General features: G+C 47.6%; 4 protein-coding genes across 4 annotated transcripts; 3 read left to right on the top strand and 1 right to left on the bottom strand.

Moving 5' to 3' along the window:
• Nucleotides 1-444: 444 nt before the first annotated feature.
• Nucleotides 445-1,690, top strand: FPOAC1_011933 (uncharacterized protein; the record flags this gene model as incomplete). The annotated part of the gene is made up of 3 exons (XM_044856300.1): nucleotides 445-457; nucleotides 521-782; nucleotides 877-1,690. The coding sequence occupies 3 exons, from the start codon at nucleotides 445-447 to the stop codon at nucleotides 1,688-1,690; spliced, it is 1,089 nt and encodes a 362-aa protein (XP_044703613.1).
• A 404-nt stretch (nucleotides 1,691-2,094) lies between these two features.
• FPOAC1_011932 (uncharacterized protein) lies at nucleotides 2,095-3,783 on the top strand (the record flags this gene model as incomplete). Its single annotated transcript, XM_044856299.1, has 2 exons — nucleotides 2,095-3,363; nucleotides 3,415-3,783. 2 exons carry the CDS (start codon nucleotides 2,095-2,097, stop codon nucleotides 3,781-3,783), a joined length of 1,638 nt encoding a protein of 545 aa, XP_044703612.1.
• Nucleotides 3,784-4,974: 1,191 nt separating this feature from the next.
• FPOAC1_011931 (uncharacterized protein) lies at nucleotides 4,975-6,661 on the bottom strand (the record flags this gene model as incomplete). The annotated part of the gene is made up of 5 exons (XM_044856298.1): nucleotides 4,975-5,312; nucleotides 5,373-6,085; nucleotides 6,139-6,322; nucleotides 6,386-6,521; nucleotides 6,590-6,661. The coding sequence occupies 5 exons, from the start codon at nucleotides 6,659-6,661 to the stop codon at nucleotides 4,975-4,977; spliced, it is 1,443 nt and encodes a 480-aa protein (XP_044703611.1).
• A 441-nt stretch (nucleotides 6,662-7,102) lies between these two features.
• Nucleotides 7,103-7,940, top strand: TIM21 (mitochondrial import inner membrane translocase subunit tim21; the record flags this gene model as incomplete). Its single annotated transcript, XM_044856297.1, has 4 exons — nucleotides 7,103-7,369; nucleotides 7,422-7,606; nucleotides 7,656-7,710; nucleotides 7,758-7,940. The coding sequence occupies 4 exons, from the start codon at nucleotides 7,103-7,105 to the stop codon at nucleotides 7,938-7,940; spliced, it is 690 nt and encodes a 229-aa protein (XP_044703610.1).
• Nucleotides 7,941-13,509: the final 5,569 nt, after the last annotated feature.

The following is a 13,509-nucleotide window of genomic DNA, read 5'->3' as shown; positions in this document are numbered from 1 at the left end:
AAGATAACAAAACAAGACTCGCAGTTTCGTCAGATGAATAGAAAAGCTTTTATTCTCGACGGAACTAACAGTTCTACCAGTTGCAGACTTGTAAAAGTGTTAACAAGCAGGCATCTTTTTGTCCCGAGGCACCTTCCCCAGATTCAACCAGACACTATCCCTAATGCGGGACAGTTCCAACTTCCCCCTCTCCACAATGGCCTTTCTCGTCTCAGGAAGGAAGGACTGACTCCAGACCTCGGCATCGATGCGACAAACATTGTTCCTACAGAACCCCCTCAAAACTTAACTTACTCTCAGCTGATTCCTTTTTATACCCCAGGTTTTTCTTTTCAAGCGCATGTTTCTCGTTCTTCATTAATCAACACTGCTTCCGTCTCTGCGCGCAGTCGGCTCCATTCTGTCACGACACGATAGCTTCATACAAGTAAACAGACAGACACCATGGCCTCACCACGTACGTCATCACCATGATCTTCACAAACACTCTCCATCATTTGCTAACATGTGTCACTGACAGAGAAGCTCCGAACTCCCATCACCGATCTTTTCAAGATCAAACATCCCGTCCTCCTCGCGGGCATGAACGTCGCTGCTGGTCCCAAGCTTGCCGCCGCTGTCTCCAACGCTGGTGGACTCGGTGTCATTGGTGGTGTCGGCTATACTCCTGACATGCTGCGCGAACAAATCGCCGAGCTCAAGAGCTACCTCGACGACAAGAACGCTCCCTTCGGTGTCGACCTGCTTCTTCCCCAGGTTGGCGGTAGCGCTCGCAAGACTAAGTACGTCACATGTCTTCATCTCCCTACCTCCGACCCTTGATCGCAATCGCAAAACGATTCTATCAGTGATCAGGAGCTAACGTACGGTTAACAGCTACGATTACACCAAGGGTAAGCTCAACGAGCTGGTCGATATTATCATCGAGGAGGGTGCAAAGCTCTTTGTTTCTGCCGTCGGTGTTCCTCCCAAGGCTGTTGTTGACAAGCTACACGCCAATGGTATCGTCTACATGAACATGATCGGCCACGTCAAGCACGTCCAGAAGTGCCTCGACCTCGGTGTCGATATCATCTGCGCCCAGGGTGGTGAGGGTGGTGGCCACACCGGTGATATCCCCACAACTGTCCTCATCCCCGCTGTTGTGGACATCTGTAAGAAGCACAAGTCCCCTATCACTGGCGGTCCTGTCCAGGTTATTGCTGCCGGTGGTATCCACAACGGCCAGCTCCTCGCCGCCTCCCTTATGATGGGTGCCGGTGCTGTCTGGGTAGGAACCCGCTTCATTCTCACCGATGAGGCTGGTGCCCCCAAGGCTCACAAGGAAGCCGTTCGCACATCTGGACATGACGACAACATTCGTACCATCATCTGGACAGGCCGTCCTATGCGCGTCCGCAACAACGATTACATCAACGACTGGGAGACCAACCGCCAGGCAGAGATCAAGGAGCTCGTCTCCAAGGGTGTCATTCCCTACGAGGCCGATCTTGATAAGCTTGCCGAAAGCACCAGCGAGAGCGAAAACGACGACGATGAAGACATACTTGACAAGTACCGACCTTACCTTATGGGCAAGTGCGCAGCCGTTGTCAACGAGCAGAAGCCTGCCAAGGCTGTCGTTGATGAGTTCGTGGACGACGCCGTTGCTTGGTTGCAAAAGGGCAACAAGATGATTGCCAAGCTGTAAAGCAGCCATGCCATTTGCATATAAGATACCTCATTATTTAGTCATTATTTTGTGATCTATACTTAGATTAGGAGCCGGTCAACATTGAAACTTTACATATAAAACTCATTGTCACAACACATTTTGTTCACTTTCGCTCATATCAGTGCCTCTTGAGTTATTAGATGTCTTGGTTAGCTGGAAATCCGGATCTCCTAAGTGTGTTTTCCAGCTACCTAGTCTTGATATCCCTGCCAAAGTACAGACAGAGTGGATACACGAGGTATCTACCTGGAGAAGTAAGCCATATGATACCGTCTATCTATACCTCCTACATAATACCTCAATTTACAGGAACGTTCCGTCGATAAAAAGGTATTCCTAAATCTATCTACCTAGGTATACCATGCCAACCAACTTTCAACATGACAGAGTTTCTCTGCACAGCATGCTCTCGATTTGCCGATGGTTTTGGTGAGGTTGAACAAAAAGGCTGGAGATCTCTTCTCAACATCGCACCCGATTTCTGCTCATTGGCACAACTTACACGGAGTGGGTGTTCATTTTGCCAAATTGTCTACCAATCTTGCTGTTATCATGAAACCGTATCTTATGAGAAGGATACACTTCCCATTCGAGTCGAAGCCTTGGCGGGTCATAGTCTCGGCCACGATAACTACAATGACTGTGACAGTATGTTAACGGATGATGAGGAAGATGACGGGCTTCCGTTTCACGACCAATATCCAAGACAGCTGTATATTAAAATAACTATTGGCAACAAAGGAAAGGGCCGCTCGCATCATTTGCCTCTGGTAATGGGCGAGGGCTCAGAAAAGTCTACAAATTCATCAAAATCACACGCGGATGGGCCTATTATCAATCTCGGCACAATCAAAGGTGTTGATGATGCAGTTTCCCTGGCTCAATACTGGATATTTGAATGTGACAGTTCCCATACCAAATGCAACGACCGTCCCTGCACCAAGCAGCAACCAGCGGTCCTACCCACGAGAGTTATAGACGTTGGATCACCCAGCAAAGGAAATCTACCACGGTTATATGTTCCCAACCTACTTGACCATGAGGACGTGGAGTATGTTGCTTTGAGTTACGCCTGGGGTTCCGATCCCACCTTTGCGACAACTACAACATCCAACATTGACGAAATGACACAATGTCTGCCATGGGATAAGCTCGCAAAAACTATACAAGAAGCCATCATGTTCACGCGGAAGCTGGGAATTAGATACCTATGGGTCGATGCTTTGTGTATACTGCAAAGTGAAGGCCACGACGATGCATTTCATAAAGCAGATTGGTCTTATGAGGCTGGTCGATTCGGCCAGTATTACGAGAACGCTAGATTGACTATTGCAGCAACGGGAGCCATCTCTTCTTACAAGGGGCTATTCCTCCCACGGCCTGCCCTGCAAGTCAATCCGAAGCCAGTTGTCTTTCGACAAAAGAAATTTTGGGGCGGAATCAGAGATATCACCGTCGGGCCGTTGTCTCCGATATGGGGGTTTGAAATAGGCAACTCCCCTCTTCTTTCAAGAGGATGGACATTTCAGGAAAGAGCCCTTTCTAAGAGGGTTTTGCATTTCGGGATGAACTGCATCATGTGGGAATGCCACGAGTGTCGGGCGATCGAAACCGCGCCACGTCGCTTGGAGCCTGTAACTTCCAAGGATGTAAGTAACGACTTCGTCTATGCGTTTAGAAATCTGCAAAACCTGAAGTAGGAACATCTTGTGAAGTTGTGGTACAGATTTGCCGGCCGTTATTCAATGGAAAAATTCACCTTTGCCTCGGATAGACTACCAGCCTTGTCAGGAATCGCTGCAAGAGTTCAGGACTGCTTCCCACAGAAGTACATCGCAGGCTTGTGGGAGTCCAACATAGCTCAGGGGCTGGCTTTGGCAATTCCCGGGGTACCCAATCACAAATCTCCAAGTTTGACTGATCTGTCTATGGGTGTTGAACGGACATCCATGCCCTCGGAGCTCAATATGCCTTCGTGGAGTTGGGCGTCTAGCGATAGACTAATACATATGTTCTTCCAGTCCGATGAGTGGACTTCAATGATTGAAACCAAGAGCTGGACGGTATAAACGAAGGGTGCGGAAACTTCTGGGCAAGTTCTTCACGGGACGCTACGTCTAAAGGGTCTGTTCCAGATGATGAATTTGGTCAATCTCAGTCCACCATTTAGCAGAGCACAGTTCGATCGATATGGATACGTATATGAGGAAGATCTCGCAAAGCATTTCAATAATAGGCTCTATCCCTGTATTCTTCTTGGAACAGAAAGTAGGTTTTGGTGGGAAACCCGTACTACAAGTCTTCTAGCAGGTGCCCTTATACTTCAACCAACTGGTCGAAACGTTAATTCGACAGAAGAGTACAGACGTATTGGATTTCTCAGAGCCCCTTTTAGGGAACACTGGTCTGAAGTTACCGAAACCAGGACTATTGATCTTGTATAATATGCAATTGAAAGAATCGATACTTGATCATCCTGTATACAGCATGAGTGTAATGGAACCTCAGACAAGCTCTGTATATGAACAAAGTCTAGTCTGATCATGTATAGAGTTCCATTCTTCTCATCCTTACCTCCCCTTTGCCCCTTTTTTTTACCCGTTCCCAATGTAGTGGAGTGGGAAATACACTGGTAAATCCTCCTTGTTCTCAGCGCGAATCGTGCCAACGATTAAGCCCATCGGAGGCTTTTCAATACCTAAACTGAGAACCAAGGTATTGAGAAGTCGATTTGCTACTGTTTTTGTTGCCGCCAGATTCTTTCTCTTCTTTAGTTTGATGCACTGTGGGTTGCCAATGGGTCATATTCAGTATTGAATTCAACGGTGGGTTTGTTAAAGCAACATTCACGAGATGTCTAGGGTAAGAAAGATCCATCCTTGAAGATGATAAAAGAGACCAGCATGAGAAATTTTTCCATTTCCGTATGGGATATGTAATGAGTAGACAATCGATTATCTTTTATATCGTAAACTAGGAAAACATCAAATCTATTTCATACTAGAGTAACCAAAACAGTCAACTTTGACTTTGACATCGCATGTACGCCAGCTCCAAAAAGCATCCCGACCCCAGATTCATGCAAAACGCATTGTCCCAATGCGCCGCGCTATATTTCTACTCGATAACTGATGATGATCGAGGCAGCGCATACATCTTCTGGTTCGCCACAACTGCTGCTTTTTCTGCGACAGAACTTTGTTCAAACTTCAAGCTCCATCATGCTCCAATATATTCATCACGTCTAACGATAGGACCGCTTAGTTTCCAAGGTATGAGCGGATGGCTCCCTGGAGTCGAGTTGATACCTCGCCAGCCATTTGTGTGAGGTTCTCAAGATCGTCACCGGCAGTGATACCAAACTTGCGCACAAAGTCCTTGGCTGCAGACTCGAGGTCGCCGTACTCCTCCTCAGGCTCGTCCTCTGGTCGTCCGAAGTAGGCGTTTGAAGAAATGGCAGTTGCGCCCTCGAAGCCTTGGAGTCGGGTTTTGGCCTCTGATTGTTGGCTGGGGTCGAAAGCACCCTTGCCGAAGAACTCGTCGGAAGAGATACCCTTCTGGGTGCCAAACTTTTCACGAGCATATCGTTCAGAGTCATCTGTTATTCGGTCAGTACTGGGTCCTGGAGCGATTGAGTACTCTCAATTGCTTGACTTACCAACATCTTGAGCCCTGACGGGACCAACAGAACCGAAACCTCCAGCATTCCTCTTGGGGGCAGAAGAAGCGGCGGCCTTGGGACCACCAATTTGTCCAAAACCCAGACGGTTCATACCCATACCCAGTCGCTCAACCTCGGCATCTGACTTCTGCCGTGTGTGCGATGAGGCGCTTCCACGGCTGGGGCTAACAGGAGTAGGAGAGATAATGGCAGCAGCCGATCCAGAGTTCTTGGTGGCAGGGTCCTCCTCGGCATCGGGATCATAGCCAAGCTTAGCAATGCGATCCGCCTCTTCCTTGGCCTTCCTCTCAGCCTCGTCAAAGTCAATGACATCAGCAGTGACCTTCTTTGCGCCGAGCTTGGTGGTCTTCTTGGCTCCGAGGACGTTGGCCTTCCGGGGGCCAGTGGAAGCGGGCGTCTTGCGGAGAGCGGCGGATGTAGTGATTCGGCTTGCAGCAGGCTTGTTCTCGCCAGTGGAGGTTCGTGAAAGGGGCGAGGCTGTACGGGCGATATCCTTGCCGTTGCCAGAGTTCAAGAAAGGAGAAGGCGTGCGGCCGACGACAGGAGGAGTTCCGGTGCGAGAGACGGGTGGTGTAGGTCTCTTGATAGCAGGCTTGTCCCAGGAAGAGAAGAAATCGTCGTCGGGCTCGCCGGCAGGGGTAGCGGAGCCATCGTCAACAGCGTCGGTGATTACAACTTCAGTGGGATATCTAGACACATGTCAGTTTTAGTAAGGGACGTTTCTTGCGGCGCAGAAACATACTCTTGGGCATCTCGCGCAGCACGGCGCTTCAGTTCATCCTTATACTTTGTCGCAGCGTTGGATTGGTACTTGGTCTTGGGGTCTTTGCTGTTCAGCGCCGCGGTGCCACCATTCTGCTGGAAGAACTTGGTAGCAGACTCATTGCCACCAACCTTCATCACTCGCAGCTGGTCCCATTGCCACTCTGTCCCAAATCGTTAGTTAAAGGCGATCTGGGTGAAGAGGAAGGGTGTTGGGGTTTACGTACGGTCGAGGTTCGTTGACCGCACAAAGGAGATATGGACACCAAGGTTTCGGTGGTTGGATGAGCAGTCAAGGCAGAGGTAGATGCCAAAGGGAACAGAGGTCCATGTAGGGTTCTTTTGGCCGCAGTCAAAGCAGATCTAATAGTGAGAGCGCAAAAGTCAATTTGTTGCCACTACCAGCGCGACAAGGTAGAATCAGCGCATACCTTGTTCGCAGGCTTAGTCTTCAACTTCTCAAAGATCTTGAGCGACTGCTGCTTTGTCGCAAGGGAGCTCATATTGACTATTGGGCCGTGATCGGGTGAAGCTGGAGAGGTAACACACAGAGGCAAGTGATGGACGAGGTTCGATGTTGCGTATATGTGCTGAATTGTCTGCGACGTGTCAAAGACCGGAAAGAATTGGTATTGGTCAGGCTCGAAAAAAGGGAACAATGGTCGGTCGGGTATCCTAAGACTCAGGATCAGAATTAAGGAGAACTGTTGTTCAAGGGCAGTTGTCGATAAGGTGGCATATCGACAAGCGCTAATCCATATTCGGTCACCCCACCTCGAATTCTGCCCCGGGCGGTGGAGCCGCAACTGTCCATCCAGCTTGAGCTTTGAGCTTTGAGCTTCCTCATAATGAGCTTCCAACCTTCAAAACAACAAATTGTTCGTACATCACCATATTGGGCCACCTGTACGATTTAGTACAATGGCTATTGTTGAATCGCCAGGATGAATCCGACGACAAATCTTCTTGTAACCCGATCCACGGCCTTCCGAAGCGTCCCCACGACACTACGACCGTTTCTCGCTTCGCGATACTATGCGACCCAGCAAGGTTTAGGAGCTACAGCCCAGGGGCCTAAACGACGAGCAGTGACGCCTTTCAATGACAACGGACATGTACCATGGAAACAACTCTCGGCGGCGGAAAAGGCTGCTCGAGCGACGCAACAGAGCTTCAACTTTGGCATGATCCTTGTTGGTCTTGTTCTCACTGTAAGCACTGGCGCATCGAAATTGTGTGGAATCGGCGCCTAACGTTTCCTAGGGTGGCGTGGGATATTTTCTCTGGACCGATGTCTTCTCCCCCGATAGCAAGATCTCCAACTTCAACCGAGCAGTCGACAAGATCAGAAGCGATCCTCGTATCATCGATGCCATGGGTGATTCCAAGAAAATTACAGCCCATGGAGACGAGACATTCAACAAGTGGAGGAGGGCAAGACCTGTTGCGTATGTGTATAACATTTCCTATTACACGTCCGTATGCTGACTTTTTTAGTTCCTCGGAAACAACAGATGCGCGCGGAGACCAACACATAATGATGCATTTCTATGTACGTCAGTCGATGACTCGGAACATACTCGTGACTAATAATCCTAGGTTGATGGGCCCAAGAATAACGGTATTGCCCGACTTCACATGGTCAAGTACCGCGGACACAGCGATTTTGAGTACAAGTATCTGTTTGTCGACGTCAAAGGTCATGAGAGGATCTATCTCGAACACGAAGACTCATCAGCCAAGAGCGGCAAGAAATTTAGCATGTTTGGAGTAAAATGGTAAAGGCCCTTGACGCTTTGCAAAATCCTGGCTCCAAACAGGGCATCAGAAGAATTGGCCGCTATTGGCACAAGAGACGAAATTAGCAGGCCAGCTTATGCTATTTTGCTCAGACTTCCTAGATTGTTTATTTTTGTTCGATAAGATTCCGAGGCCAACGTTTCTACTACCCACTACTTAGGTTTTTTTTTATCAACTCAACGTTGCGCTGGTTTGTATGATTGAAAGAGCCATTGTATCATATCCTGGTAGTCAGATACGGACTGAAAACCACCTGTATTTATAAACTTGTTTTAACTCTCGAGCGTTAACTACACTCTGCGTTGGGGCAACTGATGGAGAAATCGTGTATTGTCGCACACAGCACGCCCTCAACTTATTGGGGATAAGATGAAATGAAATGTTATGACTTTATCTCAACAGTTGGACCACTAAGCTATGCGAAGCAAAACTCTCTTCCCGTTGCTACATTTACCAATATGGGTTTAACCGGAATCCTTGGTATTTTAATTTGCACAAGTAACGAAGCTACCTACTGCCCATTTCCCATCGTTAAGAGCGTTCGCTGAGGATATCTCAGGGGAGCAAGAAACTTAATCAGGTTCAATACCAGCAACGACCAGACTGAGCAGTCTTTCACAAGTATTTGAGACTTGACATGTACCCTTCTTCTCTTCGTCTAGAACATCAATATTAAGCTCTCTGCTGTCCCACGATCCGGGGATGACTTCGGTTCATTTTTACGACTTCTTCACATCCACTCTATACCTGATATTATATAGATTCTACCAGGCACATCACTGCCTGTAAAGTCTCATGACATGACAAGTTGGAGTGAATTTTTCTGCAGTTGAACAATTGAGAGCTGTTAGAGGTTCCTAGAGGTTGTGAATAATAAGTGACAGCCCTCGTGTAAAAGACATATACAATGGTATTCTCATCTTCAATCAAGTCTCACTGCTCCCAATAAACAATTGCCAGATTCGCAACACCTAGCTTCTGATAACTTTGACCGATTTCTATGTACCACAGCCAGCCAGACCTTTACCTATTTATATGCAGGTTTTGCTGTCTTTCACTTCGTTTTCTCAACTCATTCAACTACCATATCCCCGAGCGGGAGCATGATTCTATCTGGGTAGTCTACTAGATTTATGAAACGGGCTTGATCGATGCCCTCATATGAGAACTTATATGACTTGTAGGAGCTGCAACGGCCAAGGGTAATAATCGCTCTCGCAGTGCTTCTCAACTCTTTACATCCAGTCACGGTGATGCACATCCGATGTTATACGACTCATTCATATGGTGACTTTGAAGTTTTCCAATTCATCGGTATTCCGGCTCCCACAATCCCAGCTCTCGCGACACACCTACGCATCAGTTCATCTAAGTGGACCAAGACACAAAACCTACAAGGCTGAAACCATCACACTTCCCTTGAATAAGTAAAGGGGAAATGTAAGATGCGTTAGCCTGGTTCCTATCTTTTGTATACAAAAGGTGAGAACAAGGATTCTCACTCGTCATCAATATATGATAAAGGTATGAGTAGAAACATTATCTATACTACGTCGAGTGTTGTCTAGGGGTCGATCCATTTGAATCTTTGAGTCCAAGTACATTCATTTATGGCGTGGTTGAATCGCTTGTGTTGAGTACCACATGAACCAAGTCTTGAAGCATGCATCTTACATGTAAAATCCAGAACACGAGGAACACATCGTTTCCCTCGTTGCAGTGCATGCTATCCACTCGCGGGAAGACAGTTGTATAAGCCTGTTATGATCAACCGCGCAGCCATCCTTGTTTTTCTTTGCGTGAATCTCTCAGTAGGGCGTAAGTGTCGAACTCCCATTGATCGGACATGCAGTTCCCTCCTGCCAGATAAGTCTACTTGACATTTCCAAGGCGTAGCATATTTATATCGAGAATCTGCGTCTTCATTGTTGTCTACTAAATGAGCCTCATGTTGGAATTAATCAGAAAGAGATCACCGCAACACCGTCTGCGCGTTTGGTCACATTTGATGAATGTTTTCACCCATGGCAACCGCTTCATATCTTCATGCCCGGCACATTTCTTCTGGGCATCCCACCTATATCAACACGCTCATCTTGATCCGATTCCTGCCGTCGAGTACTTATCACAACAGAATCAACAGAGGTCCAAACACCGGAGCCGCATCAAATAACTGTATGCACAGATTTCGACGGGTTACCCTACGTGGTAAGTGTGCAAGCCTCATCAAGGGTCCCTGGGTTTCCAGCCAGAAGACCCATACCAAGCTTCTTAGGGTATTCTTGATAATAGAATGACACATATGTTCCAGGTACAGCCGTACTACGTTGTGAGTACCGGGGCTTCCAGCCAGGATGATCTCCTAAGCCGCACTTAGATGGCTTCAGTCATCGGAACTTCCTCTTGGAGAAAAGTTCACTTGATCAGTGTGGGTGCTTCCCTGATAAAGGTGAAGCCATCGTCATTGTTATCCAGGGTCACGCAGTTTCTTACATCCACACCACAGCGCATTGATCAGCAGTTTCTGGGGAACTAGGCAGGGCGTGTGTCGGAATCTGGGGACCCCAAAACAAGGACGCTATCAATCAGTCACCGAGATCGGATCTGCGAGGCTGGTGCCTGTTTTCGCCTCACCTTGAGTTGCCGCCATATCTCAGTCTACGCCCAGCGTTGAGCCAAAGACACACGTCCTAGTCGGTAAACTAAGACAGAGACAAATTTATGCCGGTAGTTAGGCTTGCTTTCCTCGGTCCAGCGGCTTTGGCGCTCAGCCTGAACTCCACGCCTATCCATGAGACTGACTGACGTTTTTTCCTAGGCGCTACGAAAAAGAAGCTCTTGATAAACATGTGGAGTCTCACTAGCCCATCATAGACCACTGACACGAACACGATTTCTTCCGAGCTCATTCCTCGGCACATCCGTCTTGCTCCGAGCAAAGATTTTCTTCCTTTGAACCCTGAATGTTGAGCTTCTTCTTGAAACCCCTGCTGAAAACGTGCGTCCTCTTGACTGGTGAATTGTCAGTGTTGCCAGCTTAAATCGTGCGAGGCTGAGTCAAGGAATCAGCTTGCCAGTCGTCTATGAGCTTGGCTACTTCAACCACAATGGACTTTTCCCGAGGACAATAGCTCAACTGTGTGATAGACCACACTGAACCTCTACGGATAAAAAAGCAAGTTATTTCAAGCCAAAAAAAAAAAGACATGTGATCTCGTATCAATAAGCTTTAGGGGTTCCGTATATCCGAGTCAACTCGCAATTGCGTCTTTGTTGTGATTGCTAAGATATCACAATACTAATGGTTGATGTTGGTTGATTTAAGTATGAGGCTCTCAGGATACAGACGAATTTAATCTTTGTTTGTCATGGCTGCAGCTTCTTATAGCCGGAGCTTCCGTCCTATCTGAGCGTTGATCGCAGTAGCCTTGTTATCTGTAACTCGAGCTTCGTCTCGAGACGGCAACGTGCCACTCAGCCGTTGAGGCTCGATCGATCATCGTTGACTATTACATGTTCCTATCGTTACCTTTCAGGTTCCGTTCACCGTCGTTACCTTGAGACGACAGCCAACCATTTGCCATCTGACGAAAAGCATAGCTTATCTGCTTGGCTCAGGCCAGAGAGCTCCGGTGGCAGGGTCCATGATTAATCCCTCTGGGTCGCTCGGCGTTTCTGGCAAGCTAAGCATACGGTTAACCTATTTTCTCACTGTTTTTGAAGTGATACATTAAATGACTTCAAAGTGACGCTCGCTATGATCGGTCCGAAGGAGTGCAGGTTGCGAATCGAAATCGTGAGCCTTATCACGTTTCTTTGGGCCTCTCGCAATGCTCCGCAATGCCATCGTCTTGGGTTCACTTGAACCCAGTTAAATAACTCGTCGTGTAGTTATATCTGATACGGCCGTCACAATGGTCAGTGGTCTTTATCATGGACTGTTGTTGTGTGATTACCTCCAGTTGAATACAAGATAAGTTTCTGAAGAGTGTTGCCAGGACCGATGCCCAAGGTCAGTCTTCTCATGATGAAAGAAAAACCTAGACTCCATTGAATCTTCTGTTGGTCTAGGGTGGAAGTGCCGCGCATGACATCCCGTAATAGATGGTCCCGTCTGTTTGGTTATCATTTTACACTGGTGGTACCAACACTAACTCAGTCAAAATTGTGTTGCAATTGTTGGCTATCAGGTCGGGACGCAAGCAACTCCCAGGGTGCACATGGTAAGGAATACCCAAACGCGAGAAGGGGATTCACCTTGAACCATATTCTAACCTTATTCTTCTCACGCATAAGAGAATACTTGATTCATGCAAGCACTTCCCTGTAGATTCAGGTGGTGTTCTGCATAAACATAGCAGAACCCTTTGCTAATGATCGAGTCCCAACTTCTGTAACGTAACAAGCCTGGTATCTAGCGCTCATGGGTTGTGACAAGGTCCATGTGATGAATTGCTCACACCCCTCAGGGCACGACAAGACGGCGCTGGCTGCCCTGGACAAGGGTTGTGTTGTGATTTTGTAGGGAGCATCCCCCATGCTGACCCATGCTGTTCTGACATATCGCGGGGCGTGTGCGTGGGGGAAGATATCCACTATGAGAACTTGGCTCTGGCTCAAAGTTGGAACATCAGTACTCCGTAGTTAGCCAAAAGCAATGATACTGTCGTATCATGCTTGTGAAAATTTTCAGACGGTCCCTCAAAGGATGTTGTTGTCATCCTTGGGTCCGCTTTGTGACATCCTTGACTTTAGCTAAAAAGGTACGAACTGACCTGCAGCCAGAATAGAAACAGCACTTGGTCTCGTCAGAATAGCCTCAAAAGGCCTCATTTCCCTGGTACCTCGTTTTGTCTCGATCTAGAACGGCGTTGTGTTTGTGCCCATCGCAGCCGTAGAGGTTCAGAGGTTGAGAGGATGTAGCGGCTGAGTAATAAACAGGCCAACAGTGTTGTAGATTGATCGTCGCTTTGGCACATCCCCATTGATGCCAACAAGGTTGTCTTCTGCTATTGCTAATTCTCCAGTCCATATCAAAATGTCATGATCGATTTTGATTGCTTGATATTATCCCTCAAACTTAGAAATTACATTGTAAATTTGAGTTTCTGGAAGCGCTGTTCCTGCTGGGATCGTTGTTGTGAATGTCGATCGTCTGGGGTTGACGTAAATAGCTCCACTGACGTAAGGTACGGGAAGCTCAAGGGGATCTCTCCTTCCAGATCCGATGTCAACTAATCTCAGATTCAGGGAAACTTGAGGGGATGCGAGTCAGAGTCGAAGTTAATCGCAGTAGTTGCGAGCTATGAAGCTGTTGAAGGTAGAGGATCGACAGTTGGAAGCTTTTGATGGTTTCCATTCATCGACGTCATTTATTGCCATTTTATGTTTTGTTTTGTTTTGTCGTCTAACGGAGTGGGAAGGAACGGAAGGTGACAAGAAGAAGCATTCCCTCTTTCCTGGTGTTATGATACGATCGTTAGGGCTCACCTTCCGCTCATGGTTGTTCATACTTCTCAGTTGCTTGCGCATTCCAAATGCAGGAAGGTTA

Source organism: Fusarium poae, chromosome 4 (genome assembly GCF_019609905.1).
Source record: "Fusarium poae strain DAOMC 252244 chromosome 4, whole genome shotgun sequence".
In the NCBI taxonomy this organism is placed as follows: domain Eukaryota; kingdom Fungi; phylum Ascomycota; class Sordariomycetes; order Hypocreales; family Nectriaceae; genus Fusarium; species Fusarium poae.
The sequence above is the reverse complement of the archived record's forward strand: the minus strand, read 5'-3'. Positions and strand labels throughout refer to the sequence as shown.